This window comes from Kogia breviceps, chromosome 11 (genome assembly GCF_026419965.1).
Source record: "Kogia breviceps isolate mKogBre1 chromosome 11, mKogBre1 haplotype 1, whole genome shotgun sequence".
Classification (NCBI taxonomy): domain Eukaryota; kingdom Metazoa; phylum Chordata; class Mammalia; order Artiodactyla; family Physeteridae; genus Kogia; species Kogia breviceps.
In genome coordinates this window covers 82,064,758-82,079,557 of record NC_081320.1, presented here as the reverse complement: position 1 = coordinate 82,079,557, position 14,800 = coordinate 82,064,758, and the positions used below count along the sequence as shown (strand labels likewise).

Here is a 14,800-nt window from a genome sequence, read left to right as displayed (position 1 = left end):
TAATAAAGAACTGGTGTTGGCTTTTTAAGTCGTGTTATAGTATAATATTGTCTTAATCTAGTCCAGAGTTAACAGAATTTCGGGATGGATCGGAAGGCATTAAACCCTAACAACCACCGTGTGATATATTAGCCCCTTCTAATGTTTCCCTGCTAAGCGCCTGTCCAGGCTGTGCCTGAGTATCTCCAGTCACAGGGAAACTGCATGAGTCCCAAGGCCACTTATTGGGCAGCTGTGCTGTTCGAAAGTCCTCTTGTGTCACTTCTACGTCTTGACACAGTATGGAACAGACAGTCAATCCTCGATGCGACAGCACTTCACATACATGAAGATAGCTGTCATGTTTTGCATTTTTCTCTGCTGCAGGCTGACATGTAGCCTTTGCTTATACCATGTGACTTGTGTCCTTTTACCATTCTTGTTGGCTTTTCTGCCTGTGATCCAGTTAGTCTGTCTGCTTTTCAGAGTGTAATACCTAGAGCTGAATGACGTGTTTGAAGGATGGTTTTAACCAGTGTGGAGTACAGTACTGTTATCTTCATTTTTCTGGAAGTTATATTCTCTGAGGTTGTATTGGACAGAGCTTTGTGTTGCAAACCATTGGCAGGTTGTAACCCATTGGTGTGTTATAAAATCATTTTAGTGGGTCTCGATCCACATTAAAAAAATATGAAATAGGATAGAATTGAATAAAGAATATCAGTGCATTTCATGTAGTAGAGCTAAGTATTACAGAAAAATGTTTCAATTTGTATATGTAGACACGAAGACACTCGTGTATACACACGTACCCGTATATGTACATATATACTCAGCGCGTGTGTGTGTAGTGAGTGGTGGTATATAAGTTTCTTACTGTGTATCAGGAAGGTGTGAAAGCCTCTGGTCTAGACTAGAGGCTTTTCCCCTCCTTGCTCTTCTCGGATGGCTCCTTCTGTTCTCTTCCGGCTCTGCCACCACTTAGACCCTCCAGCTGATATTCTTCTCCTTGTTCCCCTGTGGGTCCTGCTGTGCAGCAGGAGGGGCATCCTGGCCTCCATTAGATTTGACCTGGGACCTGGGAAAATCATTTTACTGCTCTGATTCAACTTCTGCACGATGGGACCCTCTCTGATAATTTTTGTCTATGGAATAAAGAAGGCACAGTAATGAGGTGAGGGGGTCAATTGAAGATTTTTGTTTGTTTGTTTGTTTTCTTTAAATTCTGAAAATTATTACCCAAGCAAAATTAAGGCTTAATGAATACAGTGTTTGAGATAGACTTTCCTTCTCCATATTTCTGGTTTTGCAATCTGTGCTTTTGAATACTCCTAACAGTAATTACGTACTCTGTGCCAGGCCCTGATCTAAGCACTTGATATGTATCAAGTCGGTGGATCCTCATAACAGCTCCATGGAGTGAGACTATCATCCCCATTTTACAGATGAGGAAACCAAGGAAGAGACCGATTATTTAACATGCACGAGGCTTTAAAATTCATAGTGTATAACAATTGTATCTCAAATGGCAATCTAAGAAAACCACCTACACCTAAAATCCGTGGATGGCACATTTGTCCCATTATCTTGTAGTTCCAGATATGCTCATATAGCAGATGCTAAGTGTTTTCATAATCACTTAAAGAGAAGAATTTGAGAATTTCAAAAACTTGTCTTTCATTTTCGGAAAGCACCTCTCACCAACAGGAAAGGGAATCCTTTAATGACACTTCAGAATTATTAACTCTCCCTCTTGCCTCCATTCTCCCATTTTCTCTCCCCTTCTCCATTGTTACCTCCACCTTGTCTGTTTCCACTGCAGTTCACTCTTCTGCTTTTTCTTGTTGTTTTTTCTTCTCTCTGTCCTCCCCTGTCCCCTACCAGTTTTCCATTTATTCTTTTCTGTACCCTGCCTTTGCACTGTTCATGTTCACTCAAATTTATTTATTTATTGAAATTTTTATTTTATACTGGAGTATAGTTGATCAACAGTGTTGTGTTAATTTCAGTTGTACAGCGAAGTGATTCAGTTATACATATCATGTATGTATTCTTTTTCAAATTCTTTTGCCATTTGGGTTATTAAAGAATATTGAGCAGAGTTCCCTGTGCTATACAGTAGGTCCTTGTTGGTTATCTATTTTAAATATAGCTGTGTTCAAATTTATTTTTTATAAGAAGAAATATACTGAGCACCTAGTAAGTGTGAGGCACTGTGGAGATACAAACAAATAAAACGAATATCATGAAAATCAGTAAGAGAAGGATCAAAGCTCTGCTAGTTCATTCCCTTGAGAACGTGAGCCACTGGGAGCATGCCAAGATAAATACTCTCCAGTCCTTTCCTATAAGGAGCAGGAATTGAGATTGGGTTTTAGCATATAGGTTATAAATGGTATAAAATACAAAGCAGGGTTCAGAGAATAGGGAATACATCCATTTAGGTCATGTTTGGGGTCAAGGAATGAAAATGGTGGCCTAAAACTGTTACAGGAATATTTTTAACAAATTAAGTGTTTGATATAAAAATTGCTTTTTCTAAAATTATGTTGTACATTAATTGCAAAATATAGTATGTAAGTTGGCCTTGTCCCTGGGGATTTCTAGAATATTTTTTAATGTAAGAATCACCAGCATTCCCACAGTTGGAATAGGAATCCGTCCGGGACATTTATGTAGTTTGTTTCAACTTTGATATGACCTTGGAGTACACTTGTCCTCTCCGGCTGCACTTGCTCACCTGTACTATATATGCAGTAGTTTTCAGGTGCCTCCTGTGTGCCACCAGGTAGGCTGCTGAGCACTAAGGGATACAAGGTTTAATGTACTCTAGTTTATTATAGAGCTTTTGTTTTAGCAGAGCATCTGTCTCCTTGGTTTTGCCCTATTTAAGGACACTTGCAGGTACTTATTTTTCCTTCCTCTCTCTTGATCAGATCCAACTAATTCTTAGAGCCCGGGTTCCAGTGAACCTTCCTTGACTACCTGCTGAAAGTGGTTTCTCTGCTCTCTCAACTCCTGTTGTGCTTATTGTCTTTAACCGCTAATTTGGCAATTAATCATGTTAATTGCTTTGTGACTTGTATCTATTGTTGTCTTGAATTGTTACTTAAATTGTGCCTTGTTTGACTTTCACAGTTTTGATTACAGTTCAAGGTTCTTGAGAATAGAGACTCCTTTCTGTAATTCTTATAGCAGTGATCTTTTTTTTTTTTTACGCGCAGGCTCAGCGGCCATGGCTCACGGGCCCAGCCGCCTGGCGGCATGTGGGATCTTCCCGGACCGGGGCACGACCCCGTGTCCCCTGCATCGGCAGGCGGACTCTCAACCACTGCGCCACCAGGGAAGCCCTATAGCAGTGATCTTTTTTGATCTTGTACCTCAAATAATTTGATTATGAACCCCTAATACATGCATATTTATTTAATTATAAAACATACTTGTATATTATAAAACATATGACATATATTAAAAAAAATGATATACACACTATTACTGTATATAAAGTAGATAATCAACAAGGACCTACTGTATAGCACAGGCAACTCTATTCAGTATTCTGTAATAACCTATATGGGAAAGAATCTGAAAAAAGATATATGTATATGTATAACTGAATCACTTTGCTGTACACCTGAAACTAGCACAACATTGTTAATCAACTATACTCCAATATAAAATAAAAATTTAAAAAATTATATAAAATGAAATAAGCATTACTGTAAACATAATTTACATAATTTTAATATGGTATTTTCACTTGTCATACCTGAAAAAGTAATCTTTTTAAACTCAGGGCACTTGAACAACTACGTGGGAACTGAAAGAGAGTGCCAGGGTCAATCTGTATATTACACATTGGTAAGGATTAATTTCTCTCTCTCTGTCCATATATATATATATATATATATATATATGTATACACACACATGTACATATACATATATATGCATACACACACACACACACCACACACACACACACACACACACACACACACACACACACACACACACTCTTCGCCTAAGTTTTTCTTCCTGCATCCTAGTGCATTGTCTTACATACTCACATGAAGACAGACCATGGACCATTGACCTGTTAGGTGTAACACTTTATATAGTCATCTTAGTAATAATGTTCAACAAATACTGATAAATTGATTTTGAGTAAAGAAATGTATATCCCCAATCAGTTTCCATAAGAGTTAAAAAAAATTCAATTAAAGAAGAGATGAAGATCATGAAAACAACTGTTTCAAAATGATTTAGTATTATGGGAAAGGAAAATGTGAACTTGCATAAGCAGTTTTTCATAAGTTTATTGACCATTTGGATCTCCTTTTATGAAGTGCTCCTTTGGGTCTGCTAACTTAGTTATCTTTTTCTTATTAACACTACAGGAGTTCTTTATATGGTCTGGATATGAGCCCTTAATCAATTTTATATGTTGCAGATATCATCTCTCACTCTGTGGCTTGTCTTTCACTCCCTTAATGGTGTTTTTTGATGAACAGGAGATCTAATATTAAGGTGATCCTATTTACCCATCTTTTCCCTTATAGTTAGTGCTTTTGGGGAATTTTTGTTCACCGCAAGTTCTTGAAGATATTCTTACATTATCTCTCTCCATCCCAAGTTATCTTCTAAAAATATTTTTCTTCACTGTTTACATTCAGAGCTTCAATCCACTTAGACTTGATTTTTGTGGAATATTACAAGGATAGGGATCAGGTTTCATATTTTTCACTGTAAGTATACCCAGTTGACCCAGCACCATTTATCGAAAACAATTTCCTTTCCTTACTTCTGTGTAAAGATGCCTTTGTCATAAATCAAGTGTCCAGATATGTGAGGATTTTTCTCTGGACTCTCTAGTCTGTTCCCACTGTTTTATTTGTCTGTCTTTGTACCAATGTCATTATTTTAATGATTTATAGTAATTTTTGATATTCAATAGAGCAAGTTCTCCTACTGAGTTTTTTTCCTTATTATGGTAAAATATAACATAAAATTTACTGTTTTGTCCATTTTTAAGTTTACAGTTCAGTGGCATTAAGTATATTCAGATTGTTGTGCAGTCATTATCACCATCCATCTCTAGAACTTTTTCATCTTGCAAAACTGAAACTCTGTACCCAGTAAACACTATTTCTCCTTTCCCCTCAGCCCCTGGCAACCATCATTCTATTTTCTGTCTTTTTGAGTTTGACTACTCTAGGTACCTCATATAAATGGAATCATACAGTATTTGTCCTTTTGTGACTGGCGTATTTCACTTAGTATAATATCTTCAAGGTTTATCCATGTTGTAGCATATGTCAGAATTTCCTTCCTTTTTATTGATTGATTGATTTTGGCTGCATCGGGTCTTAGTTGTGGCACGCGGGATCTTTCGTTGCGGTGGGCAGGCTCTTTGTTGTGGCACACAGGCTTCTCTCTAGTTGTGGTGCGTGGGATTCAGAGCATGTGGGCTCAGTAGTTGTAGCACGCAGACTCTCTAGTTGTGGCACGAGGACTCAGTTGCCCCGTGGCGTGTGGGATCTTAGTTCCCTGACCAGGGTTCGAAACCCTCTGCATTGGAAGGCAGATTCTTAACCACTGGACCACCAGGGAAGTCCCAAAATTTCCTTTCTTTTTAAGGCTATTGAATAACCTTCCATTATACATATACTACCTTTTGTTTATCTATTCATCAGTCGGTGCATACTTGGGTTGCTTCCACCTTTTGGTTATTGTAAATAATTCTCTCAAGGTTTCTTCTTCAAGAGAATCTGGTCTATTCTTGGTTCTTAACATTCCATTTAGAATCTGCCTTTCAGGTTTCAGATCACCCTAAGGAGAACTATCATCTTTTCATTATGTTTCTTTTAATCTGTTAACACGTTATCTATGTTCATTTTTTTGTTTATTTTCTTCTGAATAAAAGCTTTCTAAATAGTGTTCTTGTGCATCTTTTGTGACATTTGTTTCTATGTATTTGATTGATGTTATTTTCGATGGCATCTTTCTAAAAGTTTTTATTTTTTAACTGATTTGTTGATGGTATATAGAAGTACATATACAGTATACAGTTGATTTTTGTTGTATGTTCTTTGTCTAGCAACTTTACTAAACTCACATATTATTTCCAATGATGCAGATGAAGATTTTAAAAGCTTTCTACATGCAGTCATATTAAGTATAGAAATAAAACTATACTGCAAATAAGTATAGTCTTATTTATCTTCCTTTCCAATATTTATACCCTTATTTCCCCATGCTACATACTGTGTACTAGCCAGGACCTCCAGTACAATGTTAAGTAAAAGTAGTAAGAAAGGATATCCTTGTCTCATTCTCTATCTCAAATGGAAAAATTTAACATTTTGTTACTAAGTATGATGTTGCTATAGGTTTTTGGTAGATGGCCTTTATCATATTAAGGAAGTTTCTTTTTTAAAATATTTATTTATTTTATTTATTTTTATTTTTGTCTGCATGGGGTCTCCGTTGCCGCACGTGGGCTTTCTTTAGTTGCGGTGAGCAGGGGCTACTCTTCATTGTGGTGCTCAGGCTTCTCATTGCAGTGGCTTCTCTTGCTGTGGAGCACGGGCTCTAGGCACACGGGCTTCAGTAGTTGTGGCACACAGGCTCAGTAGTTGTGGCTCTTAGGCTCTAGAGCACAGGCTTAATAGTTGTGGCGCACGGGCTTAGTTGCTCCGCAGCACGTGGGATCTTCCCGAACCAGGGCTCGAACCTGTGTTCCCTGCATTGGCAGGTGTATTCTTTTTTTTTTTTTTTTTTAAATTTATTTTTATTTTTTATTTATTTTATTTTTGGCTGCATTGGGTCTTCGTTGCTGCACACGGGCTTTCTCTAGTTGCGGCGAGCAGGGGCTACTCTTCATTTGCGGTGCGCGGGCTTCTCATCACGGTGGCTTCTCTTGTTTCGGAGCACGAGCTCTAGGCATGCGGGCTTCAGTAGTTGTGGCACGCGGGCTTCAGTAGTTGTGGCTCACGGGCTCTAGAGCGCAGGCTCAGTAGTTGTGGCGCACGGGCTTACTTGCTCCGTGGCATGTGGGATCTTCCCGGACCAGGGCTTGAACCCGTGTCCCCTGCATTGGCAGGCGGATTCTTAACCACTGCGCCACCAGGGAAGCCTGGCAGGTGTATTCTTAACCACTGTGCCACCAGGGAAGCCCCAGAAGTTTCTTTTTTTCCTTGTTTTCAAGGAGTTTTAAAAATCATAAATGGATATTTAATTTTATCAAACACTTATCCTGCACTTATTGAGATAATCCTCTTAATTTTCTTTTTTATCCTGTTAGCAGAGTGAATTAAATGCACATATTAGGAAAGAAGAAAGGTTGGACAGTAATGAGCTAAGCATCTATCTCAGAAAGTTAAAGGATTCCCCCCCTCCTAGTTAACTGCTAAAAATAGTATTTGAGCCCATCATTCCTACTGAAATCACATTGCAATTTAAAGCACATTTTTGCTATAAGAACACCTACTAAGATTTAAAAATACTCCCTACTCTAAAGTAGAGTTGAAATCTCTCATTTATAAATGGAGATATAGCATGGAAACTGAGAATAACAGTTGATGCCACATGAACTGGCAAACACATATTTTTGAATATTTTAATTTTATAATTTTTAAAACATTCTGGGCTGACTCACTTATTCTGGTAATGGCATTTTGGATTCCTATGCTAAGAATTAAATCTATCACTTTCTAGTAGGGCCCAGAAATAGATTTTAGGCTTTAGAGATGTAGAGGATGTATTTGGTATATCAGGAACATCATATGTCATCAAGTAGGTAGTTCCATTCTCCTGGATAATGATTTAAAACAGCGGTCCCCAACCTTTTTGGCCTCAGGGACCAGTTTCATGGAAGACAGTTTTTCCAGGGACGGGGGTGGGGGGATGGTTCAGGTGGTAATGCAAGCCATGGGGAGCGGCAAATAAAGCTTCTCTCGCTCAACCACTGCTCACCTCCTGCTGTGAGGCCCGGCTCCTAACAGGCTGCAGACTGGTACTGATCCGCAGCCCGGGGGTTGGGGGCCCCTGATCTAAAACATCTACTTCAGTGTGATTTTGCTGCCTCCTTTTACCAATTTTAATTCATGAGTCTCCTTGTAGAAAGGCCTAACACTTGACCTAGTGGGTTTTGATATAGTCAACTTAGATGGACCATAATTCCCTTCCAAGACTGAGGGTGGAAGATTCTGTGAATCAGAGGTTCAGATGCCTTCACAGATAAAATGCCCCTTTTATAGATTATTTAGATAGCTGTAAAGATATCCTACTTCCGTCTTCTAGCTTCTTTACTGCTGAATTTCAGTCTAGAAACTGTGATAATTTTGAAACTGATTTAGTCTGAGTGGAATTATTGATGTTAGATTTAGTTCAGAGAAAATAAATTAATTCTGTAAAATGGAAATGTGCTGAATATCAACTAACAATAATTCACTCTAATTTATAGCTTAATAGTTATTTAAAATGCAGTTATTGGTCTTTGAGACTGTTTTTTCTTTATACTCACCTGTTATTTTAGGTTGCCAAAGCTGAAGACTTCCTTCTTAGCTGCTGTTAAATATTGTTGGTTAAGCACAAACGTCATTATCAAGAAAACAGGAAGCTATGTCGGAGAACATGCCAAATGGTGAATTAATAGTCAGGGTAAAGGAAACTGACGTAGACTCAGGGAAGGAACCCTAGACACATCTACTTTGTTCTTTTTAGGTGGCTTGAAGAATAGAAATGGTTTGTCATTATTTTTTCCAGAAAGTATATCAAATACTAGGTTTAGCATTAAACTAGAAAGCATATATTTTACATTGTCTTGAAAATGCTGATGTCTTAAATGTTGTAGAATATCTTCATGTAACTTTGTTAATCAAGATTAATTCTTGGGCTTCCCTGGTGGCGCAGTGGTTGGGAGTCCGCCTGCCGATGCGGGGGACGTGGGTTCGTGCCCTGGTCCGGGAGGATCCCACGTGCCGCGGAGCGGCTGGACCCGTGAGCCGTGGCTGCTGAGCCTGCGCGTCCGGAGCCTGGGCTCCGCAACGGGAGAGGCCACAGCAGTGAGAGGCCTGCGTACCACAAAAAAAATAAATAAATTTAAAAAAAAAAAAAAAAAAAAAAAAAAAAAAAAAAAAAAAGATTAATTCTTAGTTGTCACTCAAATCATATAAAGTGTTGTGAAATTGCCTACCTTTTCCTCTTTAGAGTGAAACTCTACTAATTTGATTTCGATCTCAGTAATTAGGAACAAATAATAATTTAAAGAGGATTCAAATCCAAATTTATGTTTCACTATTTAAAGAGTTTGCTGAATAAATCAAGAGTGTCAACATTGTAGCGCCTATTTAATCAAGTTATAAGGGCCTTGTTCCCCCTTTTGCATCATTGATTTACATGTATACAGTTCTTATTACTGAGAAATCATTTTCTTTTCATTAAAGCACATGTGGTTGAACACTTTTTGGCAACTTATTGTCAGCTTTTACTTTCCGTTATTATAAATACTTAATAAAAACACATTTGTTGAAGAGTTATAATTCACATTTTTCAGTAAGTCTGATGGTTTCCCCTTTAATTATTGAGAGATGATTTAGTTTGGTGGTTAAGAAAATGGGCCCTGGAGCTAGACATCCTGGGCTTGTATCCCAGCTCTGTCACTAGCAAGTTGCATGTCTTCTGTTTGCCTCAGTTTCCTCATCTGTAAAATGGAGATAATAATAGCATCCATTTCTGAAGGTTGCCATGGGCTTAAATAGTTTAATCTAATTAAAGAACTTAGAACAGTGCTCGCCACATAGTAAATGCCCAACAAATGTTAGCTGTTGTTGTTATTATTATTTATTGTGAAAATAGAGTAATTTTAGGTAATGACTTTAAGTTTAAATTCTGAGTTGCATGTACAACTCTACAAAGGGAGGACCTTCCACAAATAGTCACACTTTTAGCTTTCTCAGAGGTGAGGATGAGAGCGCCTTCCCAATTCCAGTTCAATCGTCAGTTTTTTTCAGGAGAAAAGCACTAGACCGGGAATCAAGTTATGCAAACCTTTCATTCAGCAAACCTTTATCTCTATACATAGTCGGTGGAGTAGTCACGTTCTGGACACCAGTGCTGCTGGATTCTAGAGATTTAAAGATGATTTAAAGATGCTTAGGCTTGGGCTTCCCTGGGGGCACAGTGGACAAGAATCTGCCTGCCAGTGCAGGGAACACAGGTTTGATCCCTGGTCCGGGAATATCCCACATGCCGCGGAGCAGCTAAGCCCATGCACCACAACTACTGAGCCTGCGCATAAGAACCCGCGAGCCGCAACTCCTGAAGCCTGCGCACCTGGCGCCTGTGCTCCGCAACAAGAGAAGCCACTGCAATGAGAAGCCTGTGCACCGCAATGAAGATTATTAGCCCCCGCTCACCACAACTAGAGAAAGCCTGCGCGCAGCAATGAAGACCCGACGCAGCCAAAAAGAAAGAAAAATTAAAAAGAAAAATTAAAAAAAAAAAAAGAAAAGATGCTTAGGCCCAGGAGACTAAGATGTGGTCAGAAGTGGAAGTGGTTTCTAATCTGTTGTCATTTGTAAAATGACAGTTTTTGAGTTTAGCTGATGATTACAATCATACAGTAAAATTTCATCAGTGCTGGGTGCTTAGCACTGTGCTAGATGCTGTCCTAAGACATTTTTAAAACTGTAAAGCAATTCTTGGCACCAAGAATCTTAGATCTGGTAGGAAAAACAAACCACAATTAGAAAATAGATCAATAATAATATTGAGAGTCGTGATTCGATGTAAAATAAGAGATCATAGGAATGAGAGTATAAGAAGGTTATTATGCTTAGCATTTCAGCGTGCCGATGGTTAGCTGCAAATTCTGTAATAAAGAACCAGAGTAAACTGCCTGATTTGTTGTTAACCTGAATCCCCACTTGAGAATTCCCACTTGCATAATCTTTTTAAAAGGGACCTCAACCCACTTTGTTCTCCCACATGTTAAACTTTAAAATCTTGAGTCCCCAGTATATTGAGGTAATTAGAATTTAGTGAAAGATACATTTTTAGAGCATAGTTCATCCAAAAATCCTTTTTATGTTATAATGCCAAGATATGTGTTTTGTTCTTGTCACTGCTGTATTCCCAGCGCTCAGCACACTGCCTGACCTATAGTAAGCACTCAAGAAGTATAGTTGAGAGGGAATTCCCTGGCGGTCTAGTGGTTAGGACTCCGTGCTTTCACTGATGAGGGCGTGGGTTCAGTCCCTGATCAGGGAACTAAGATCCCACAAGCCTCTGCTTGGCGTGGCAAAAAAAATAAAAATAAAAAAAAATAAACAAAAAAATATAGTTGAGAGACAAATTTGAAATTACATTTAAATTGTCGGCAATTTCTAAATCATTTAAAAATTATTTTACTATTAAAAGATACTCAGTTTGGAATATTGGTTTTTTTTTTTTTTTTTTTTGCGTTACGTGGGCCTCTCACTGTTGTGGCCTTTCCCGTAGCGGAGCACAGGCTCCGGACGCGCAGGCTCAACGGCCATGGCTCACGGGTCCAGCCGCTCCGCGACATGTGGGATCTTCCCAGACCGGGGCACGAACCCGCGTCCTCTGCATCGGCAGGCGGACTCTCAACCACTGCGCCACCAGGGAAGCCCTGGAATATTGGTTTTTTAAACCTTAGATCTAACTGTGTGTTAGGACAGGTTGCCATTATACAAATATAATTTTAATGAAGTTGGTAGCTTTTTATTTACTAGCATTTTCATACTTGTGTAAGGAAATGCCTTTCTAGGAGAGTGAACTTTCCCACTGTATTAGTTCTCTGTAACTGCATTTGACTGCAGCTTCATGGGAGACCTTACACCAGAACTGCCCTGCCAAGCCATTCCCAAACCCTGCCACATAAGAAACTGTGAGAGATAGTAAATATTAGACATGTGACATTTTGTGATATCACAATATAAAGACTTTCATATACTTTACCTGAAGACTCTTTATAGGTAGATCATCCTGCCTTCTTTCCTTTTGAAAAGGAGTGAAGCACTTTAGAAGAAAAAGATAAATCAAGCCATCATAGCCAAGTTTCCTGAGGCAAATATAAAAAGAATGTATTTAGCTTTAAAATATTTATATAATTGTAGAATCGTTCATGTTCATTATTAATCAAAACAGTGCAGAAAGGTAGTTGAAGAACATTCTAAAAATCACCCTCAATCCTGCTACATTTTGGTGACGATCCTCTTGTAATCTGTTATGTACATAGACATACAGACACATTGATCTATCTTTTCCGTACACGGAGCCATACTATCCATATGTGGTTTTCAGTATTTTTTAACCCATGCCCTTTTTTGATTAACAGAAAAACACTCTTTGAGTGTGATTTGAAATTTCATGGTATATTAAATAACATGACCAAAACCAGTTTTATTTTATTTTTTATGTTTTTTAATAAATGTGTTTATTTAATTTATTTACTTTTGGCTGTATTGGGTCTTCGTTGCTGCTCGTGGCCTTTCTCTACTTGCGACGAGCAGGGGCTACTCTTCTCCGCGGTGTGCAGGCTTCTCATTGCGGTGGCTTCTCTTGTCGTGGAGCATGGGCTCTAGGCTCTTGGGCTTCAGTAGTTGTGGCACATGGGCTCAGTAGTTGTGGATCTAGAGCACAGGCTCAGTAGTTGTGATGCACAGGCTTTGTTGCTCCGCGGCGTGTGGGATCTTCCTGGACCAGGGCTCGAACCCGTGTCTCCTACATTGGCAAGCGGATTCTTAACCACTGTGCCACCAGGGAAGTGCATCCAAAACCAGTTTTAGACAGAGGTAATTTAAAAAGGGGAAACATTTTAGTTTAAACTTTAGGTAACATGACATTCGTTTGTTTCCCGTAAAGCTATTTATCCTAGGTAATATGAAAGACAGAGCATAACAAGATATTTTAAATAATTTTCTCAGTATTTAATTAGAGGAGAAGCTGACTACTTTTTAGGAGAGAGAGACCAGCTTAGCCTTTCTTGCCTCTGTTCCCTTGAACAGTTCAGTTCTTGGCCCCAAATTTGTGTATACCTCTCAGCAAAACAGAACCCCTACAGTTCACTGGAGATTAGTGACATAACCTGTGTATACTCCTGTTGAGGAGTATTACCCCTGCCACAGTCCCCACATCAAGTAAGTGATCTTTCCAACAACCAACAGGACTCTTCTAAGGTGAGTTTTTCTTCCATCTTTTCTTCTTTTTCGTGCTGTGTTAGTGGCCTGTATAGATTGGCTGGCCCACCCATGGATCTCCCTCTGTGTCCATGTGAGATTTGGCTGTCATTGCACACTTTCAGCTCTTGACTTCCCTTCTCCCTAAACGTGTGCTTCTCTGCTAGTTGTCCCTGTTGAATAAATCTTGTCTCCCTTGCCACTGCTGTTTCCCTCATCCAAGTACCTAGCATCATTCTTGGCCTGAAATGGACTCATTTCTGGTCTCCTCATTTCTGTTTTGCCTCTTTACAGTTCCCTTTTCCATACAGTATACTGGGTAATCTTTCAAAAGCTTAGAATCAGATAATATTACTCTTCCTAAAACCTTCCTTTGTGCTTAGAGTAAAACCTGAATCAACTGCTACCACTTCCAAGGCTCTGCATGGTCTGTCCCTTGCTTAATCTCTTGTCCTAATCTTCTGCTGTTTTCTCTCTCAGTCACTCTGCTCTAGCCTCATTGCCCAGACTTAGCAAGATTCCTTCCCCCAGAAATATCGAACTTGTTCCTGCCTTCACGCCTTTGCACCAGCTGTTTCCTCTGGCTGGAACGCTCTTCCCCAGAGCTTTGAATGGTTGGCCCCTTCGCGTTTTTCAGGTTTCGGATTTCACTTCCTCCAGGGGTCTTCCCCAGTCTTTCAGTGTAATGTGGCTCCTGTTTTATTGCAGCTTGCTGTTTTATTTTCTTCATCACATTTAGCAATCTTAAACCATCTTTGTGTGTTTGTCTCTCTTTTTTTTTTTTTATCATTTCTCCGTCCCTTGCTAGAATTTAATTATCGTGAGACTGTAGCTCTTGTCTGTCTTTGACTCAGAAGATTATTAGAGATACCTTACAAAGTAAATCTCTGTAAAGAACAAAGAGTATTGTATAACTTTGTGAAGTAATAGATTAAAAAAAAAAAACAAGCTGTTGAGACCTGGGTGACTAACTCACCCCCCTTTTATATTTGCATTTTATCTGAAACTGAGTGCAGTGCATTGTGCTCTGCTACAGATGTAAGTTATGGGGTGCCAAATCTAGAGGAAGCGCCTTATTTTCGGGAAAAGAGAGAAAACCATCTGGTACCAGAAAAAGACCAAAAGTGGGCTCTTTTTAGTACTAACTGAGTGAAAACTAAGAGTCTATATTTAAAATATGACCATAAAACTACTCTTCTTTTGCAGTTCTTGGCATCAAAGACTACAGACCTGTTTTGGATCATATACCTGTTTTCAAAGTCAAGATACACTTCTTTGAGAGAAGTAGTTGAAGCAGTGTTGGTATTTATTGTTAGAAGGCATATAGGTTTTATTGTGGGATAAATGAATTATTTGTTTGAGTGCAGGTCTTGTTGTGTCTTGGCCTCCATGACTATTAAGGGCTTTTATTTTGTTCTATAAGCCAGTGTTTTAATCATTTGTCTTTAAGGATCACTTTTTATTAACTTATTAAATATTGTAAATATGCGGGATTTTAAGAAATTCTTTTCTTCTCTTTCTTTTTTTTTAAAGCTGCACGTCATTGACTCCTGGACCCAACTGTGACCGATTTAAATTGCACATACCATATGCTGGAGAGACATTAAAATGTAAGTA

At 38.8% G+C, this 14,800-nt stretch overlaps 1 protein-coding gene across 7 annotated transcripts in view; it reads left to right on the top strand.

Annotated features, from left to right (window-relative positions):
* Positions 1-14,800, top strand: part of BABAM2 (BRISC and BRCA1 A complex member 2) — a 512,794-nt gene that overhangs the window by 119,311 nt on the left and 378,683 nt on the right. For all 7 annotated transcript variants that reach the window (XM_067007881.1, XM_067007880.1, XM_067007882.1 and 4 more), the window contains one exon: positions 14,717-14,793. In XM_067007881.1, the coding sequence (XP_066863982.1) occupies positions 14,717-14,793 (77 nt within the window). The remainder of the gene's footprint in view (positions 1-14,716; positions 14,794-14,800) is intronic.